Consider the following 14,778-nt stretch of genomic DNA (forward strand, 5'->3'; position numbering starts at 1 on the left):
GTTCATACATTCAATATTAGCTTGTAGTGTAGCAAACTATTTCAAAAGAGTAGCTACACCTGTATAGCTTAAGTATCTTGTAGCTTGAGAAGCAACAGTTTCCATCGCAAGTTAAAATGTTCTCAATGCTCATGTGAAAATCAACTACGATGCACCAGTGGAGATAGATTTAGTACATGCTTGTTCGGTATTGTGAAAAGGATAATTGCTGTGCTTTTTATTTGACATGTTTATGAAGGGAAATGGTAAAAGCCATCTATCTCTGAGTCTTCACTTGTAAGCCCAAAAGACCAGATGTGTGTCCATCCAAGCAGATATTTTGGGCTGGTGAATGCTTCCGTTTCCTGTCTGTCAGTGTGTGAGATTTTAATGTGAGAGTGTTTGCTCCCAACATTTATCTGTCCAGCGTATGCACAGCTGCGACCCGTTTTTCTGCTGTTTGCCAGTATCGTGGAGGTGTCAGTTTTAGTACGAGCTTTTAGACTCCTGGTTTATAGGTGATGCCTCATGAATAAATGTGTAGAGGTGTAATTTGAACTTTTACAGATTATATGAATGAATGAACTTTGTTTGTACCGTTTTATGCTGTTAGTGCTTTGTTCAGTCTTCAGACATGTCACTTGTTTGTTGACATTGAGTTTACAGTTTGAAAGTCTTGTTTCCTTTAGTTTATTTTCAAGATCTGAGTGGATTTATCCATTGTTGCTTTCATTTTAAATGTCACATAATGATATTTTAACTCGCATTACATTCTTTTAACATTAAATAAAGCACATAATCAGTACCAGCCTTGACGTTGCAGAAATAGAAACCGTTTTTAAAATACAGTCCTCTGTCGTTCGTTGCATTTCGCCGTGTCAAAAAAAACTCTGATTAACACGAAAAAGATAGCTTTTATCACATGTTGTGGCATCGCTTCGCATGTAGTTAGGACACGGTGTAAGATGAACAAACTTTTAGTAGAGCAGTGCTCTTTTGATGTCTGTTCTGCATCAGACAAAAAGACAGCAGCAGTGCATTGACTTGGTCTCTGTTCATGTTTTAAAGCAATTAGAGCCTTTCCAGGCTCATTTTACTCCCACAGATTGACAGCTGTCGCCCCTGAACTGTTGTATTAGCCCAGAAGGTCCACTGACATTAAAACAACAGGCTCAGACAAGAGCAGCCCTGTGTCACGTTCCCGATAGAGCTTCCTGAGTGTGACATTTCACCAAAATCAACAAGCTGTCGATAGCAATTCTCTCGATTAGAAATCTCAAAGCCGCTAAGCTCAAAGCGCCGGACCGCTGGCATTTGCTGCTCTCAGACATTTTGCCATGTTCACATTTTCACGTGGTTTAAGATTGCTCTGTCATTTTTGCTGGACTTTGTTTGATCTGGTTGTTCAAGTCAAAAACATGGCCTTGCTGAGTATGAATAAAGGCCCTTTATGGCAAGTCTAGAGAGCCCTTAAAGGGACATGGTGATGCAAAAAATGGAAGAAAAAAAATGCTTTTTCATTCTCTCGCATAAGTTTTGCGTTCCCCAGAGAATCTTTGTGTTCCCTCATAAAAACATTTGCATTCCCAGAGAACGCCTGCAAAAAATTCTAAAGGTTTGTAAGCGAACGGCAAGTTTCTTGGGGGAACGCAAAACATTTGCAAGAAAATGAAAAAGCATTGACATAAATTTTCTCTTTTTTTTCTATCACCATGCCCTTTTAGGATCTCACTCAAAGTAATTGATTTTATTTCTTTGTTTTACAAATTCAAATCCCTGTCATTTCTGTCATAATTATGACTTTAGATCTCACATTTGCAATTTTATATTTCACAGTTGTGAGTATTTCTCGTAATTGCGATTGTAGTTCACCTATTTACGACTTTATAACACAATTTGATTTTATATCGGTGTTATTTTAGAATCACTGAGATACTTCAGTTTTATATTTATATTTTCAGTTTTCATTTTAATTTTAAAGTTTTAGTAATTATTGTAATGACAATCCTCGGAGTGTTTGGCATGGTAATGGATATGACATGATATGTTTGGACTTAGGATCTGTTGGAATGTTGGAATAGATCTGCTACACTGCTACTTAATGTAAAAAAAAATCAAACAGCATCGATATAGTAAATTTTGCTTTTGCTCAAATCATATTAAAAATGGCATTTTTTTTAGGCTGGGTCAGCTAACGTACAGCTCATGTGCAAAGTAGCGTAGATTTGTCACGTATGGCACAGAGACGAGAAGGTTAGATCCATGTGCAGCTTTAATGGGGTAATCCAGAAACGTAATCCAACAGGCAAGGGTCAAAATCCACAGAAACAGTCCATACAAAAACACAAGGAAAACCAAAACATAAAAACCAGAAACCATACATGAAAACACCATAACAAAAGCAGAAACAACCCAGGAATAAATAGACAGACACTAATGAATTAACACAAAACAGCTGGGTGCAATGAAACAGGATAATGAGTCCGGGAAGTGTGTTATGGGAAATGAAGTCCAAAAGTGAAAACAAGAGTCCGGGTTGGAGTGCCCTCTAGTGGCCGATTAGGGCACTCCCACTAGTGATCATGACAAGATTTAATTTAAACATTATGGGCCAGATTTACTAAGAGCTTGCGCCAGGCGCAAACCCTCTTTTGCCGTTAAAAAACTACTGTCAGGATTTACTAAAGACACGCAGTGCAAAATTAGTGCTGAAAAGGCGTGGACTGAGTTGTTTTTGCAACTGACATTATTGCATATGCATTTGTACGAGTTTCCCTCTCAGATGCAAAATTTATGGGAGGAGAGTATTTAAATGAACCACGCAACGCGATTTACTAATGTTTGCAGCAATTGTTGCTGCTAGGAGGAGACACCACAGAGAGCAGAGATCATGTGGTAGAAGAGAGAAAATATTTTCCACTTGTATTCATTTCTTTGGAATGCCAGAGGAAGACGTTATCCGTATATTACATATAACTAGTTGCGCCTGTGTCGACCCAATGCTGGTTTGCACTGCTCTTGGTTGATTGCGTTGGTCATTATGTAAATTATTTGACTGTGTCTGTGTTATTTAAATTGCGCATCAGCAGTATATCATGTGCAGAACTTTCCACTCCCATCACCGCATTTGTGGAATTGCGCCCTCCTTTTAGTAAATCAGTCCCTAGGATTTTTATTTGCGTTACATCCACCAGCTCCTCCTGACTCCCTTGCTTTCCCATCATAAACTTCAATTCCCATAACCCATTACCTGGACTCATTATTGTTTGATCACTTCCACCTGTATCTCATTATCTGGTTAAACTCTGCCAATATAAGCCCTGTATTTTCACTTGTTCCTTGTGAAGTCTTGTAAGTGTCACACTGCATTTCTGAGTGCTCTCTTTTTTTCAGGTTTTGACCCTGTTGTCTGTTATATTGATTACGATTCTGGATTGTTCCAGTAAAGCTGCATTTGGATCTTCAACCCAAGTTTCAGAGCAGTCAATTTGAGAATGATGTCTGTTTTTAATGTGACCATGATGTAATATAGTGTTGATTAAGAGGAAGAGGTTAAACATCTAACCTGCCTGAAAGGTTAGTTTTTTATGCAATTGTTGGGGAATTGGATGTCGGTTTGTTTCACACAATTACACTCTTAATGATCATTGTCATTTATCTCCAGCAGATCTCATCATGACTCTATGCGAGCAGATAAACCATGTTCATGTGGGACAGACAGTCCCTCTTGGGTATATTCACGACGCTTCACGCTATGAGCTTTGTTAGGAAGTATGACTTCAGTCACAGACGCTGCTGGGTTTGGAATAGAACATCGTGTACCACACACTGTGGCAAATGTGTCATCCTCAATGGAAATTGATTTAGCTTGTTTTGAACATCACAGTTAAGTGAGTCACATCATATACTGTAAGATATGTTCTTTCAGTATGTGAAAATATGTTTTTCTTTGTTCAGGGTAAAGAGGTTCAAGGCTGCTGAGCCTTTTGCAGACTTTAAACTGAAGAACTGTCAGTGTAGCAAGTGTATTTTCTCTTTTCTTTTTCTTTTTTTTTAATCAATATGATACATAGTTATTTTTATGCAGATATTGATTTAAGTAGTATTTTTAACATCCAGTGGCACAAGCACATCAATTCAGGTACTGCTCATTTCTTTTGTTTGGCTATTTAAAGGCTGTTTGCCTTACCTTGCATTCCTGTTTCCGATTCAAATTGAAGCTAATTAAGGACTCCTTTCCATAGAATTAACTTTGAATTTACTTTTTTAGGAGATTTCCTTGAACAAATTATGCATGATAAGGTGGTACCAGTGTATTAGTGGTGTGCGGTGGACCTTTGAAATGAGGAAGCAAAGTTCTCTCTGTTTTTTTTTTTTTTTTTCATGAGTTCATCTTCAATTTTACTGTTTAACCATTTCAGGGTATAGAACACCATTTACCTTACACTTTCCACAAGTAACCAATAGTTTAATATTTCCTATGATTATATTTGCATGCTATTTAATATTATGCTATTTATCTCAATTATGCTATTTTAAAGGTTCTTAATTTTGTTTTGAAGGTCTCCTACCATAGGTTTACATGCACCCAATTTCAAAAAACACTTTAATTTTCACCTCATTTCTAAAAGAGTCTGATTCATTCGAAGATTTAGCCTCTCTAAACCCCTCCTTTCTGAGAGCCTGCTCTGCTCTAATTGGCCAGATGCCCCAGTCTGTTGTGATTGTATACTATTAACAGTGCATTTCAGAAATGAAACATACATTTCCATATCTGAATTTCAGCTCCTGAGGCTTCCTCAGCACTTGAAACACAGTGATACAAACAGCAACGATGGCGTCGGTTGTACCGTATCAGTCAAGTGGATTCTCAGGGCTGAAAACAGCATTTTTTCAACGACACAAGCCAAACTCTCAGCTACAACTACAGTCTACAGTGTTTGAGAGTGGGTCTAATTAGTTATTGTTCGCGGGCAACCAATAAAGACCGCAGGCATTATGCAAATTTGTTACATTGTTACATGTGTACCAGGAAGGGAGACTGGAATTGCTAACGAATCGTTTCAGTATCGATTCTTTGTTTTAGGAGACAATAACTTTTTTTGTCATGAAAGGTAATATTAGGGGCACTAATAGGGTATTTTAAGGTTTAGCATTTATATATTCCTCCAAAAAATAATACAGTACAAAATCAGTAATGCAGTAAAAGCATTTTATGTAGCTTTTTTTTTTTTTTTTTTTTTTCATTTTCAGCTGCTATTATTAATAGCTGTCCAATTCACCTTTTTTTTCTACACTAATAGTCAATAAATCCACAGGTGTCATGAAGGCTGCAGACATGAAGCTGCACCTTTATTTTAATCAAGCCTAAAATAGCTCACTCACAGACATTTCACGTTTCAGCAATTTCGGACATGATTAAAATGATTAAATGAGGTGATGAGATGTTTCCTTTGTAATTAGTTCATTCATTTCCATCTGTTTGACCAATTTATGCAGATTTGTGGAGATTTTTACAAGACAACATGCATTTCATAATGTACTTTCTTTATATTATGAGCTCATTATAAAAAACTTACAACAAAAGAATCATGTTTACTCATGTTGTCTTGTAAAAAACTTTTATCTTCTGTTGTAACTGTTGTACTTAATAAGTTAAATAAATGGTTTATACATTATTCCATTTGGGTCATTCCATGTGAACTCAACCAGACGTCCCTGGCTCAAATTTTTGACTTTATTAATATTTTTTGTAGAAATACAAACATAGTGATGAAAGCCAAAATATTAAATGTCACAGATGTACTGATTTACTGAGTAATCCACTATTTTGTAGAGAAATTAATAGAGGTGTGACGAGACGGGTATCTCACGAGACGAGACGAGACTCGAGATTGAGTTCACGAGACGAGACAAGCTTTTTACACACTATTTTTAAGAAATCCTTAATGGCGAAATACGTGACTAGAAAAAATATTCTGCAGGTGTATTTGAAATGTTTTAACTAATCATCTCGTAATGAATGTCATTTCAGTTCTACTTTCTTAGTATGAATTATCATATGCAGTAAAAGACAACAATACTCAAGTACTGTAAAAGGTTTTGCCACAAACTCAACTGGCTTCTCTTCTGTATGATTTCAGTCTCTTCAGACCTTACTGTACATGATTTATGAGCTTCTACAACCTTTGACCTCCTAACTGAACTCCTTTCCACAAACTGATCATAGAAATGAAAACAGTATAAATAAAAATGTTAACACTTTACAATAAGGTCTCATTTATTAACATTAATGTATTAACCAACATCAACTAACAATGAGCAATAACTTTGCTACAGTATTTATTAATCTTTGTTTATGTTAGTTAATAAAAATAATCATTCATTGTTAGTTCATGATAGTTCACAGTGCATTAACTAATGTTAACAGAGAAACTGTTATTCGTTTTTATGGTAACACATTACAGTAACCATAATCACACTCTCTCAATATTCAAAGTGCAAATAAGACCAAATTTTTCTTTGATACAGAGCTAAGAGATGGTTACAACTACACTGCCCAGCCTAAAATAGCTTTCATATTGAGAGATATTATTTGCATTCATCAGGAAGCCGCTTTCAAATTGCGGGTATTGAAATCGCGTTTGAATGCGCGCTCGCGTTCACTTTCACTTTTAGCAATCGCGCGTAACTCTGTAAATATGGAGCGGCGGCAACCGTTATCCAACTGAATTAAATGTTTTTTATTTAAATACAAAGCAAAACGACAGTGGAGGCGTAATGTAAACGTAACGGTAGCATATTCTTTCCAAATCATCCTAACACTCTGTCATGGCAACATCACGAGACTACTTTTCGCCTCGACGAGAAATCTCGTCACATATTAGTCTCGCGAGATCTCGTGCCACGAGATCTCGTCACACCCCTAGAAATGAACATTTTCACCTGAGATTTGGAGCCAATTTACAGGGGTGTAAAAATTACTTTAGAAATCTGTTAGTAAATCCTGTTGACTTTAGCAATCTTTGTTTCATTATATGCCAACAGTGACAGTTCAAAAATGGGGAAAAAAGCACTTTTTTTTTTACCTTAAGTCTGCATGCCTTTAACTCAAAAAGTATTAAAGATATCTTAATATCCTTTTAGTTTTTCTATCATCTCAATTGCATAGAACACCTGTCAGAGTGCCATAAATGTTCCTTTTCCAAAGTTTGCATGCCTGTAACTCTAAAAGTATTCAAGATATCTTAATATCCTTCTACACTTCGTTCCAAATTAATATGCAAGTGACATATCAGTAAGATTTCAGTACAATAAACATTCAGATTTTAGTTTTTCTAAGAAAATGTTTGTTTGTTTATTTATCCATGTCTTTTTAGATAACTGGTATCAATCTCAGACAAATTAATTTGCCAGGTCTACTTAGGTAAATGGAAACCCTACTTAGAGGTTGTTCCACATTATTAAGCAAGTCACATTTCTCATGCAATATGGGGAGGAAGAAAGATCTTTCTGAAGATGAAAAGCATGAAATGGTGCAATGGTGTGCAAAAGGCATGAAAACAACTAATATTGTGTGAAACTGAATGGAGATAATCAAATTATCATACGATTTGTGAGTGATTTAGAGCACAGCAGAACTCGGTCAGATAAAGGCTTATTAAGGAAAGTTCCTGTCAAAAAAATGTATTGCATTAAAAGGGCAGCTATAAAAAAAGCCAGTGTTGAACAGCAAACAGGTATTTGAAACTTTTGGAGTCTCAAGAAGCTCTCCATGCAGGCTGGCAGTTGTGCATAAAGATGCATTTTAGACACCCCTAATCAAACCTCACAAAGAGAAACATTTACAGTGGGTGCACAAATACATTTTCAAACAGTTTTATTGCTGTGGTGTTTTTTGCAGCATGGGATAGTGCATAGTGCATTGCATTTCAGAAGGCATTATCCTTCTTTTTATACCAAAGCTGAAAATGGCCAGTTATGAACTCCACATATCTTGCAAAAGTCATTTAAATACCCTTCTAAATACTTCTAAACCCACTGTAAATGTTTCTCTTTGTGAGGTTTGGTTAGTGGTGTCTAAAATGCATCTTTACGCACAACTGCCAGCCTGCATGGAGAGCTTCTTTAGACTCCAGAGACACCAGGAGCTTCAAATACCTGTTTGCTGCTCAACACTGGCTTTTTTATAGCTGCCCTTTTAATGCAATTACGTTTTTTGACAGGAACTTTCCTTAATAAGCCTTTATCTGACCGAGTTCTGCTGTGCTCTAAATCACTAACAAATCTTATGATAATTTGATAATCTCCATTCAGTTTTCACACAATATTAGTTGTTTTCATGCCTTTTGCACAACATCGCACCATTTCATGATTTTCATCTTCAGAAAGATCTTTCTTCCTCCCCATATTGCATGAGAACTGTGACTTGCTTAATAATGTGGAACGACCTCTAAGTAGGGTTTCCATTGACCTGGAAAATTATTTTGTCTGAGATTGATCTAAAAAGACATGGATAAATAAACAAACAAACATTTTCTTAGAAAAACTAAAATCTGAATGTTTATTGTACTGAAATCTTACTGATATGTCACTTGCATAATTTGGAACGCGGTGTAGATTCTAATTCTTAATAAACTTTTCTTTTGTAATCTTCATTGTTAAGGCACTATATAGATCAGTCCCATAGATAAGGGGATCTCAAAGCAGCTCCATGTTCAAATTGTTGAATTTTATCCATTTACAATGGTTATGAACCAAATGTAGGTAACTTTTTAAACAGCTGATAGTTATTCTATTTAAAGAGGAATGTCTTAAGAACGGATAACACTGAAACTACAAATGTATCTTGTTTCCCTCTATGAAAAACTGAATACAACACATCTCTCTGAGTGCCAAAAACAAAAATTTTTCAAGTTTACATGTCTTTAATTCAAGAAGTGTTAAAGATATCTTAATGTCATTTTAGATACTTGTTCTTATTAAACTTTTCTTTTGGAATCTTCATTTTTAAGGCACTATATGGTTCAATCTCATAGATATAGGGATGTCAATGTGGTAATGTGTAGTTACGATATTGCGTATATAAACTCTTGGTAAGCTATTAAAATGAACAAAATCCTATCTTCAAAATATCCCCAAAACTGATTCAAATACAGCTTCTTATAAATACACTTTTGCCTCAACAAACATTTTCAGTGGATTTTTGATACTCAGAGAGTTATGTTTTATGCAATTCTTTTGATAGAGGGAAACAAGATACGTTTCTAGTTTAAACATTATTTATTCTTTAGATATCCCTCTTTAAATGCAATAAGTATCAGCTGTGTGTAAAGTGAACCACATCTGTTTTTTGACTTCTGAAAATGGGTAAAATTCAACAATTTGAACATGAGGCTGCTTTGAGATCTCCATATCTATGGGACTGAACTATATAGGGCCTTGAAAATGAAGATTTCAAAAGAAAAGTTTATTAGGAATTAGTATCTAGAAGGATATTAAGATATCTTGAAAACATTTAGAGTTACAGGCATGCGAACTTTGGAAAAGGAATATTGATGGCACTCAATATGTTCTATGCAATTGAGTTGATAGAAAAACAAGAGATACATTTTTATTTGTTCTTCAGACATTCCTTTTTAAAAGAAAAAAGTATCAGCTGTATGCAAAGTCACCCACATTTGGTTTTTGACCACTAAAAATACTACAATTCACCAATTTACTCATGGAGCCGCATTAAGATCTCCTTATCTCTGAGACTGAACCATCAAGGGCCTTTAAAGTGAAGATACCAAAAGGAAAGTTTGTTAAGAACCAGGATCTAAAAGGATATTAAGTGAAAATGAACATGGACATGAACATAAAATGGTCATTTCCCCCTCTACAAAATAGTGGATTACTCAGTAAATATACATCTGTGACATTTAATATTTTGGCTTTCATCACTATTTATGTTTGTCTATAGAAAAAATACTTTGAGCCAGGGATATTTTCAAAATTTGGTTGATTTGACATGGAATGACCCATTATTCTGTATTCCATTTCTCATATTTCATATTTTTTTATTGTTGTATTGCTGATTATTTGTTCATCTAAATGTTTTGCCATTTTTCCTCCTCTGAAGAAACTCCCCTGCTGTGTTTATTATTACATAAAATACCAAAGGCATATGAAGAACATAAAGTACCGTATGCTGCAACAAGTCAAGAATAATTTTACAAATCTTTTTTGCTTTCTTCACCTATAATTATACTTAAAATACACTTTGCTTTGGGTGAGTTTCATGTATTGGTAGCTGATCGCTGATGTGGACAGTTTCCAGCACTAGTCCATGGCGTTAGATGTCAGATGAAAGAATATGCATATCTACAGGAAAGGTAATTTTCAAAACATATTCTCGAAAGTTGCTATGACAACAGTGAGGCTGCCATTCCCAAGCGTGAGGACACAGTTTCTGGTAACAGAAATGCTTTGGTGTCTGCATTGATCACGCTGTAATTAGAAAATTGAATATTTCTGTTTGGCATTGTGTTAGTAGAGAGTGTTAATATCATTAACTCACCTTACGTAAGCAACGAGGGGCCACATTTATACATCTGTTTTACGCATTGGGTTGTCTTCTGTGGAATTCTAGAGCAGTACTTCAGGCACTTTATTTTCATGCATTTTTGTCATGTTGTTGCATTTATTTAACTTATGGGTAATATGATATACAATCTAGTATTAGTTTGGAAAAGGTTGTAATTATGTAACATCTGATTTATTTTTTACGTAAAAGACTAAAAATGACAGCCAATTTTTAAACAAAACTTTTTTGAAAAGGTTTAAAACATTTAAGTTTTCAATTAGTATGCTTATTAATTAATAATTAATCTTATCATTAAGATTAATGTTAATATAAATAATGTTTAAAATCCTACTTTTTTTGTTTATTTAATTTTGCAGAGTCTTGGAGCCACTGGCAGATACGAAACCCATAAAAAGTAAGTGGTTTATTTTATGTACTTTACCTTCTAAAACTCCATGCAATTGCCAGAAATGAACAGGGAAAAAATGAAGACAATGAACAGATGTTGAACTAATGATAGTGCTATCAAAAATATGATGACGTTTCAGTGTATAGTGTAAGTGTAACTGCAGGTGCCTAATGAGCTTGGTATGAGCGTTTCAGTATTATTACTTATTATTATTTTGTTGCAAGCAATAAAAACTCCTTATTTCTGGTTTGGGCAGGTTCCCACTTCAGAACTAAGATATCAGAAGTTCTTGTTATCTGTTCAGCATGGAAGAAGTTTATAATTATTATTCTTTGCGCTTCTTATCATTCCGTTATCCTTGGTGATTCACACTGCAGTTTTTCATTCAATAAAAATGCACCGAGGAGGAAGTTTCTTGGCTATAGGTTGCCCAATCATTATATGAATCCATGGGGGTTTTGTTAAGAGATAGACCCCATCACTCAGAAGCAGCCAATATCCGAGAGTGTTATATGCGCTATTATTAGAACATACTGTAATTGGCTGTTATGGTCACCTGCTCAGATGGACCTATATGAAGGTTTGCTTTGTGACATCTCAACTTGACTTAACTATCTGCATCAGTTAATGTTTGATAATGAATTTATTCATTCATTTATCTGTTGCAGTTTATTTATGAGCAAAAACAATGCATTTGCTCATAAATAAGTTGACTTTATTGGTTAACAAAATGGAAGGTATCACATTACGGCCCCACGTTCTCGACCTTCAATCCATTTTTTGCTGTGAATTCTAAATAACACCTAGAAATGGCTCCAAATTATACTGAGTTCTGTGTTAATGGGCAGTGTGTAATAGCTCAGGCTGTGTTTGCCATTCCTTTTGATGCAGTTTTATTTTTACAGTAAAACATTGTATTCAGCTAAACACAACAATACATTTTCTACAACCAGAAGAGTCTCTTACGAGGTTTTTAAGCCCCTAACCTGTCAGTTTGTTTGGGTAATAGTGTGTTTTCATGCACACGTCTAATAGCTGCAGAGGGAAACTGTTCTGAATGCCTCCCCCTTGGTGAGAAACCGTGCTGCCTGCAGTCTGAATCAGTGGAGCCCATGGTATCCATTAAGAAATATGGCACTAGTAGTGTTGCCATGGAGATCAACTCAATGGAAGCTGAGTTTAAGCCTCAGGAAGACATAATCAAGTGCTTTGGCTTTTATTCCAGAGATACGCACTGCAACAGTGTGGTGGTGATATGCTGTTTTTGCAGTTTAATCATTTAAATTATTTAAACTTATTATAAAGATTGTTTTAGTTTATCTGATGTTGCAGTATTCCATCTTGTCCATTAGGCATGTACACATCAGCTTTTGTAGTAGTGTAAATAAATCAGAAAAGGGTGCATTTATGATATTAATGTGATAATTGACTAAAAAAAAATATCTGTCATCCTTATGTCTTTCTAAACGCATATGACTTTCCCCCCCCTTTGGATCATGAAAGTAGTAGTTTAGCAGAATGTTTGAGCTGCTCTCTTACATGCAATGAATATAGATGGCATGTCAAGCTTCAAAAAGCACCATAAAAGCCTCATAAAGTAGTCCATACAACTTATGCAATGGTTTTCTATACTTCTGAAGCCACAGACTGAAAAGTCATTATTCTCTAGAAATCTTGCTTGACACCTGTGGTCACCATTCATTTACATTGTATAGATACATGCAGCTTGGACTCCTTTTGAATTCCACAGAGAAAAGAAAGTCATGCTGGTTTTAAAAAAGACATCAGAGTAAATAAATACCAACTTCAGAATATAAAGTCACCATGAAATCAAAAATGAACATTCTCTTTTTTATGAGAAATATTGCAGCATTTATCATAAATGATTTATCCGTGCACATCATAAAATTCACATGCCCTTTGTAAAATTTCCCTCCCACTTGCAACAACTTCTCTTTTCCTCTGATGACGTGTTTTTCAGCGTGAGGTCGGGACGACCTCTCACTCACATGGGATTGCAGCAATAACAAACGACAATGATCCAGTGATCCAATCGAACTTCCGATGGACAAAATCAAGTCCCACCCTACATTTTTTCTTATTTGAGAAGCCGTTTCACTCGCATATATGACAAAATAGGAAAGAAAAAACTATCGCAATTTTAATGCCGAATTGAGCATTAAGTCTGTCATTATTTTGACCAAAAATGAGAAAAAAAAAATCAACTCTATGTTTAGAGCAGCAGATGGCTGTCGGAGCCGATAGCCTCATGGGCAGCTCTCCGACTATAGCGCAACTGCGCCTGCAATGATCCGAGTGCAATTTCCGGCTTAAAGATCTTTTCTGATCCCATTCCCCACTCTTTGCCCTTGCTTTCCTGCCTGAACTGTCCTATCCAATAAAGCCATAAAAATGCAAAAAGTACTTACAAAAGCACAACAGATGGTTTCACAGACAAAAATAAAAGTTTGAACATCACAATCATCGATTGGTTTCCTATGAACAATGATAACATCAGGACCAGTTGTCAGCTGCTTGATTTATTCTCGGTCAGTCGAGACTCTCTGGCTCAGTTCTCACTGAGCGATGTACCCCGCTCATGACACAGGAGACTTTAAAGTGACACTACATTGCTTTTGATGTCTGAATTTTGTGCCAAAAAAAGAAGAGTCCAGGTTGTTCTCAGGATAAGTTGTACTTTCACTGACACAAATTGTTCTGGATTATAGTCTCGGTATATATCAAAAATGAGGCTGACTCACACTAGCCTGGGACGCAGAAATCCATGTTGCCCACACATAGAGGTAACACTCGAGTTTAAGGAGGGTTATGTAAAGATCTCTATAATGTTTATATAAGCTTTAAACGACTCTTGACTTTATTATGCTGAAGGATTGAATCACAGAGTCCTTAATCGTGTGCCAATAGTTTAGCTTAACAAATTCAGTTAATCACAGTAGCAGTTTGCTAAACTAAAGTATTAGCAAATTGTGTTGCTTGTCATGTAGTGGGTGGATTCAGTTTGAAGTTACTTAAAGGGATAGTTCACCCAAAAATGAAAATTCTGTCATTAATTACTCGCTCTCATGTCGTTCCATACCTGTAAGACTTTCGTTGACTGTCGTTGGAACACAAATAAAGATCTTTTTGCTGAAATCTGAGAGCTTTCTGTCCCTCCATAGACAGCTACTTAAACACTTTGACGCTTCAAAAAGTTCATAAAGTGAACGTAAAACTAATCCATATGAATTGAGCGGTTTAGTCTAAATTTTCTGAAAAGACACGATAACTTTTTATGATAAACAGGTTTAATTTAGACTTTTATTCACATATAAACATTCATTAACTCACACATCAGTTGTGGTAAACAGAAGCTCAAGTGGAATACGGGAAGGGATGGACAGGAATCTGTTTATGGTCGCTGATCAATGTGATTACATGTGAATAAAAACCTAAATTAAAGGTGCCATAGAACCCTTTTTCACAAGATGTAATATAAGTCTAAGGTGTCCCCTGAATGTGTCTGTGAAGTTTCAGCTCAAAATACCCCATAGATTTTTTATTATTAAATTTTTTAACTGCCTATTTTGGGGCATAATTAAAAATGCGCCGATTCAGCGCGCGTCCCCTTTAAATGCTTGCGCTCCCTGCCCCCAAGCTCGCGACTCTATAATACATCGCATAAACAAATTTCACACAGATAATATAACCTTCAAAATGGATCTTTACAAAGTGTTCGTGATGCAGCATATCAGATCATGTAAGTATAGTATTTATTTGGATGTTTACATTTGATTCTGAATGAGTTTGATAGTAGCCTATG

The 14,778-nt window shown here is 35.6% G+C and overlaps 1 protein-coding gene across 6 annotated transcripts in view; it reads left to right on the forward strand.

The window, feature by feature from the left end:
* ankfn1 (ankyrin repeat and fibronectin type III domain containing 1) overlaps positions 1–14,778 on the forward strand; it is a 98,532-nt gene that overhangs the window by 28,985 nt on the left and 54,769 nt on the right. For all 6 annotated transcript variants that reach the window (XM_048170494.1, XM_048170496.1, XM_048170499.1 and 3 more), the window contains one exon: positions 10,924–10,961. In XM_048170494.1, the coding sequence (XP_048026451.1) occupies positions 10,924–10,961 (38 nt within the window). The remainder of the gene's footprint in view (positions 1–10,923; positions 10,962–14,778) is intronic.

Source organism: Megalobrama amblycephala, linkage group LG20, assembly GCF_018812025.1.
Source record: "Megalobrama amblycephala isolate DHTTF-2021 linkage group LG20, ASM1881202v1, whole genome shotgun sequence".
Lineage (NCBI taxonomy): Eukaryota > Metazoa > Chordata > Actinopteri > Cypriniformes > Xenocyprididae > Megalobrama > Megalobrama amblycephala.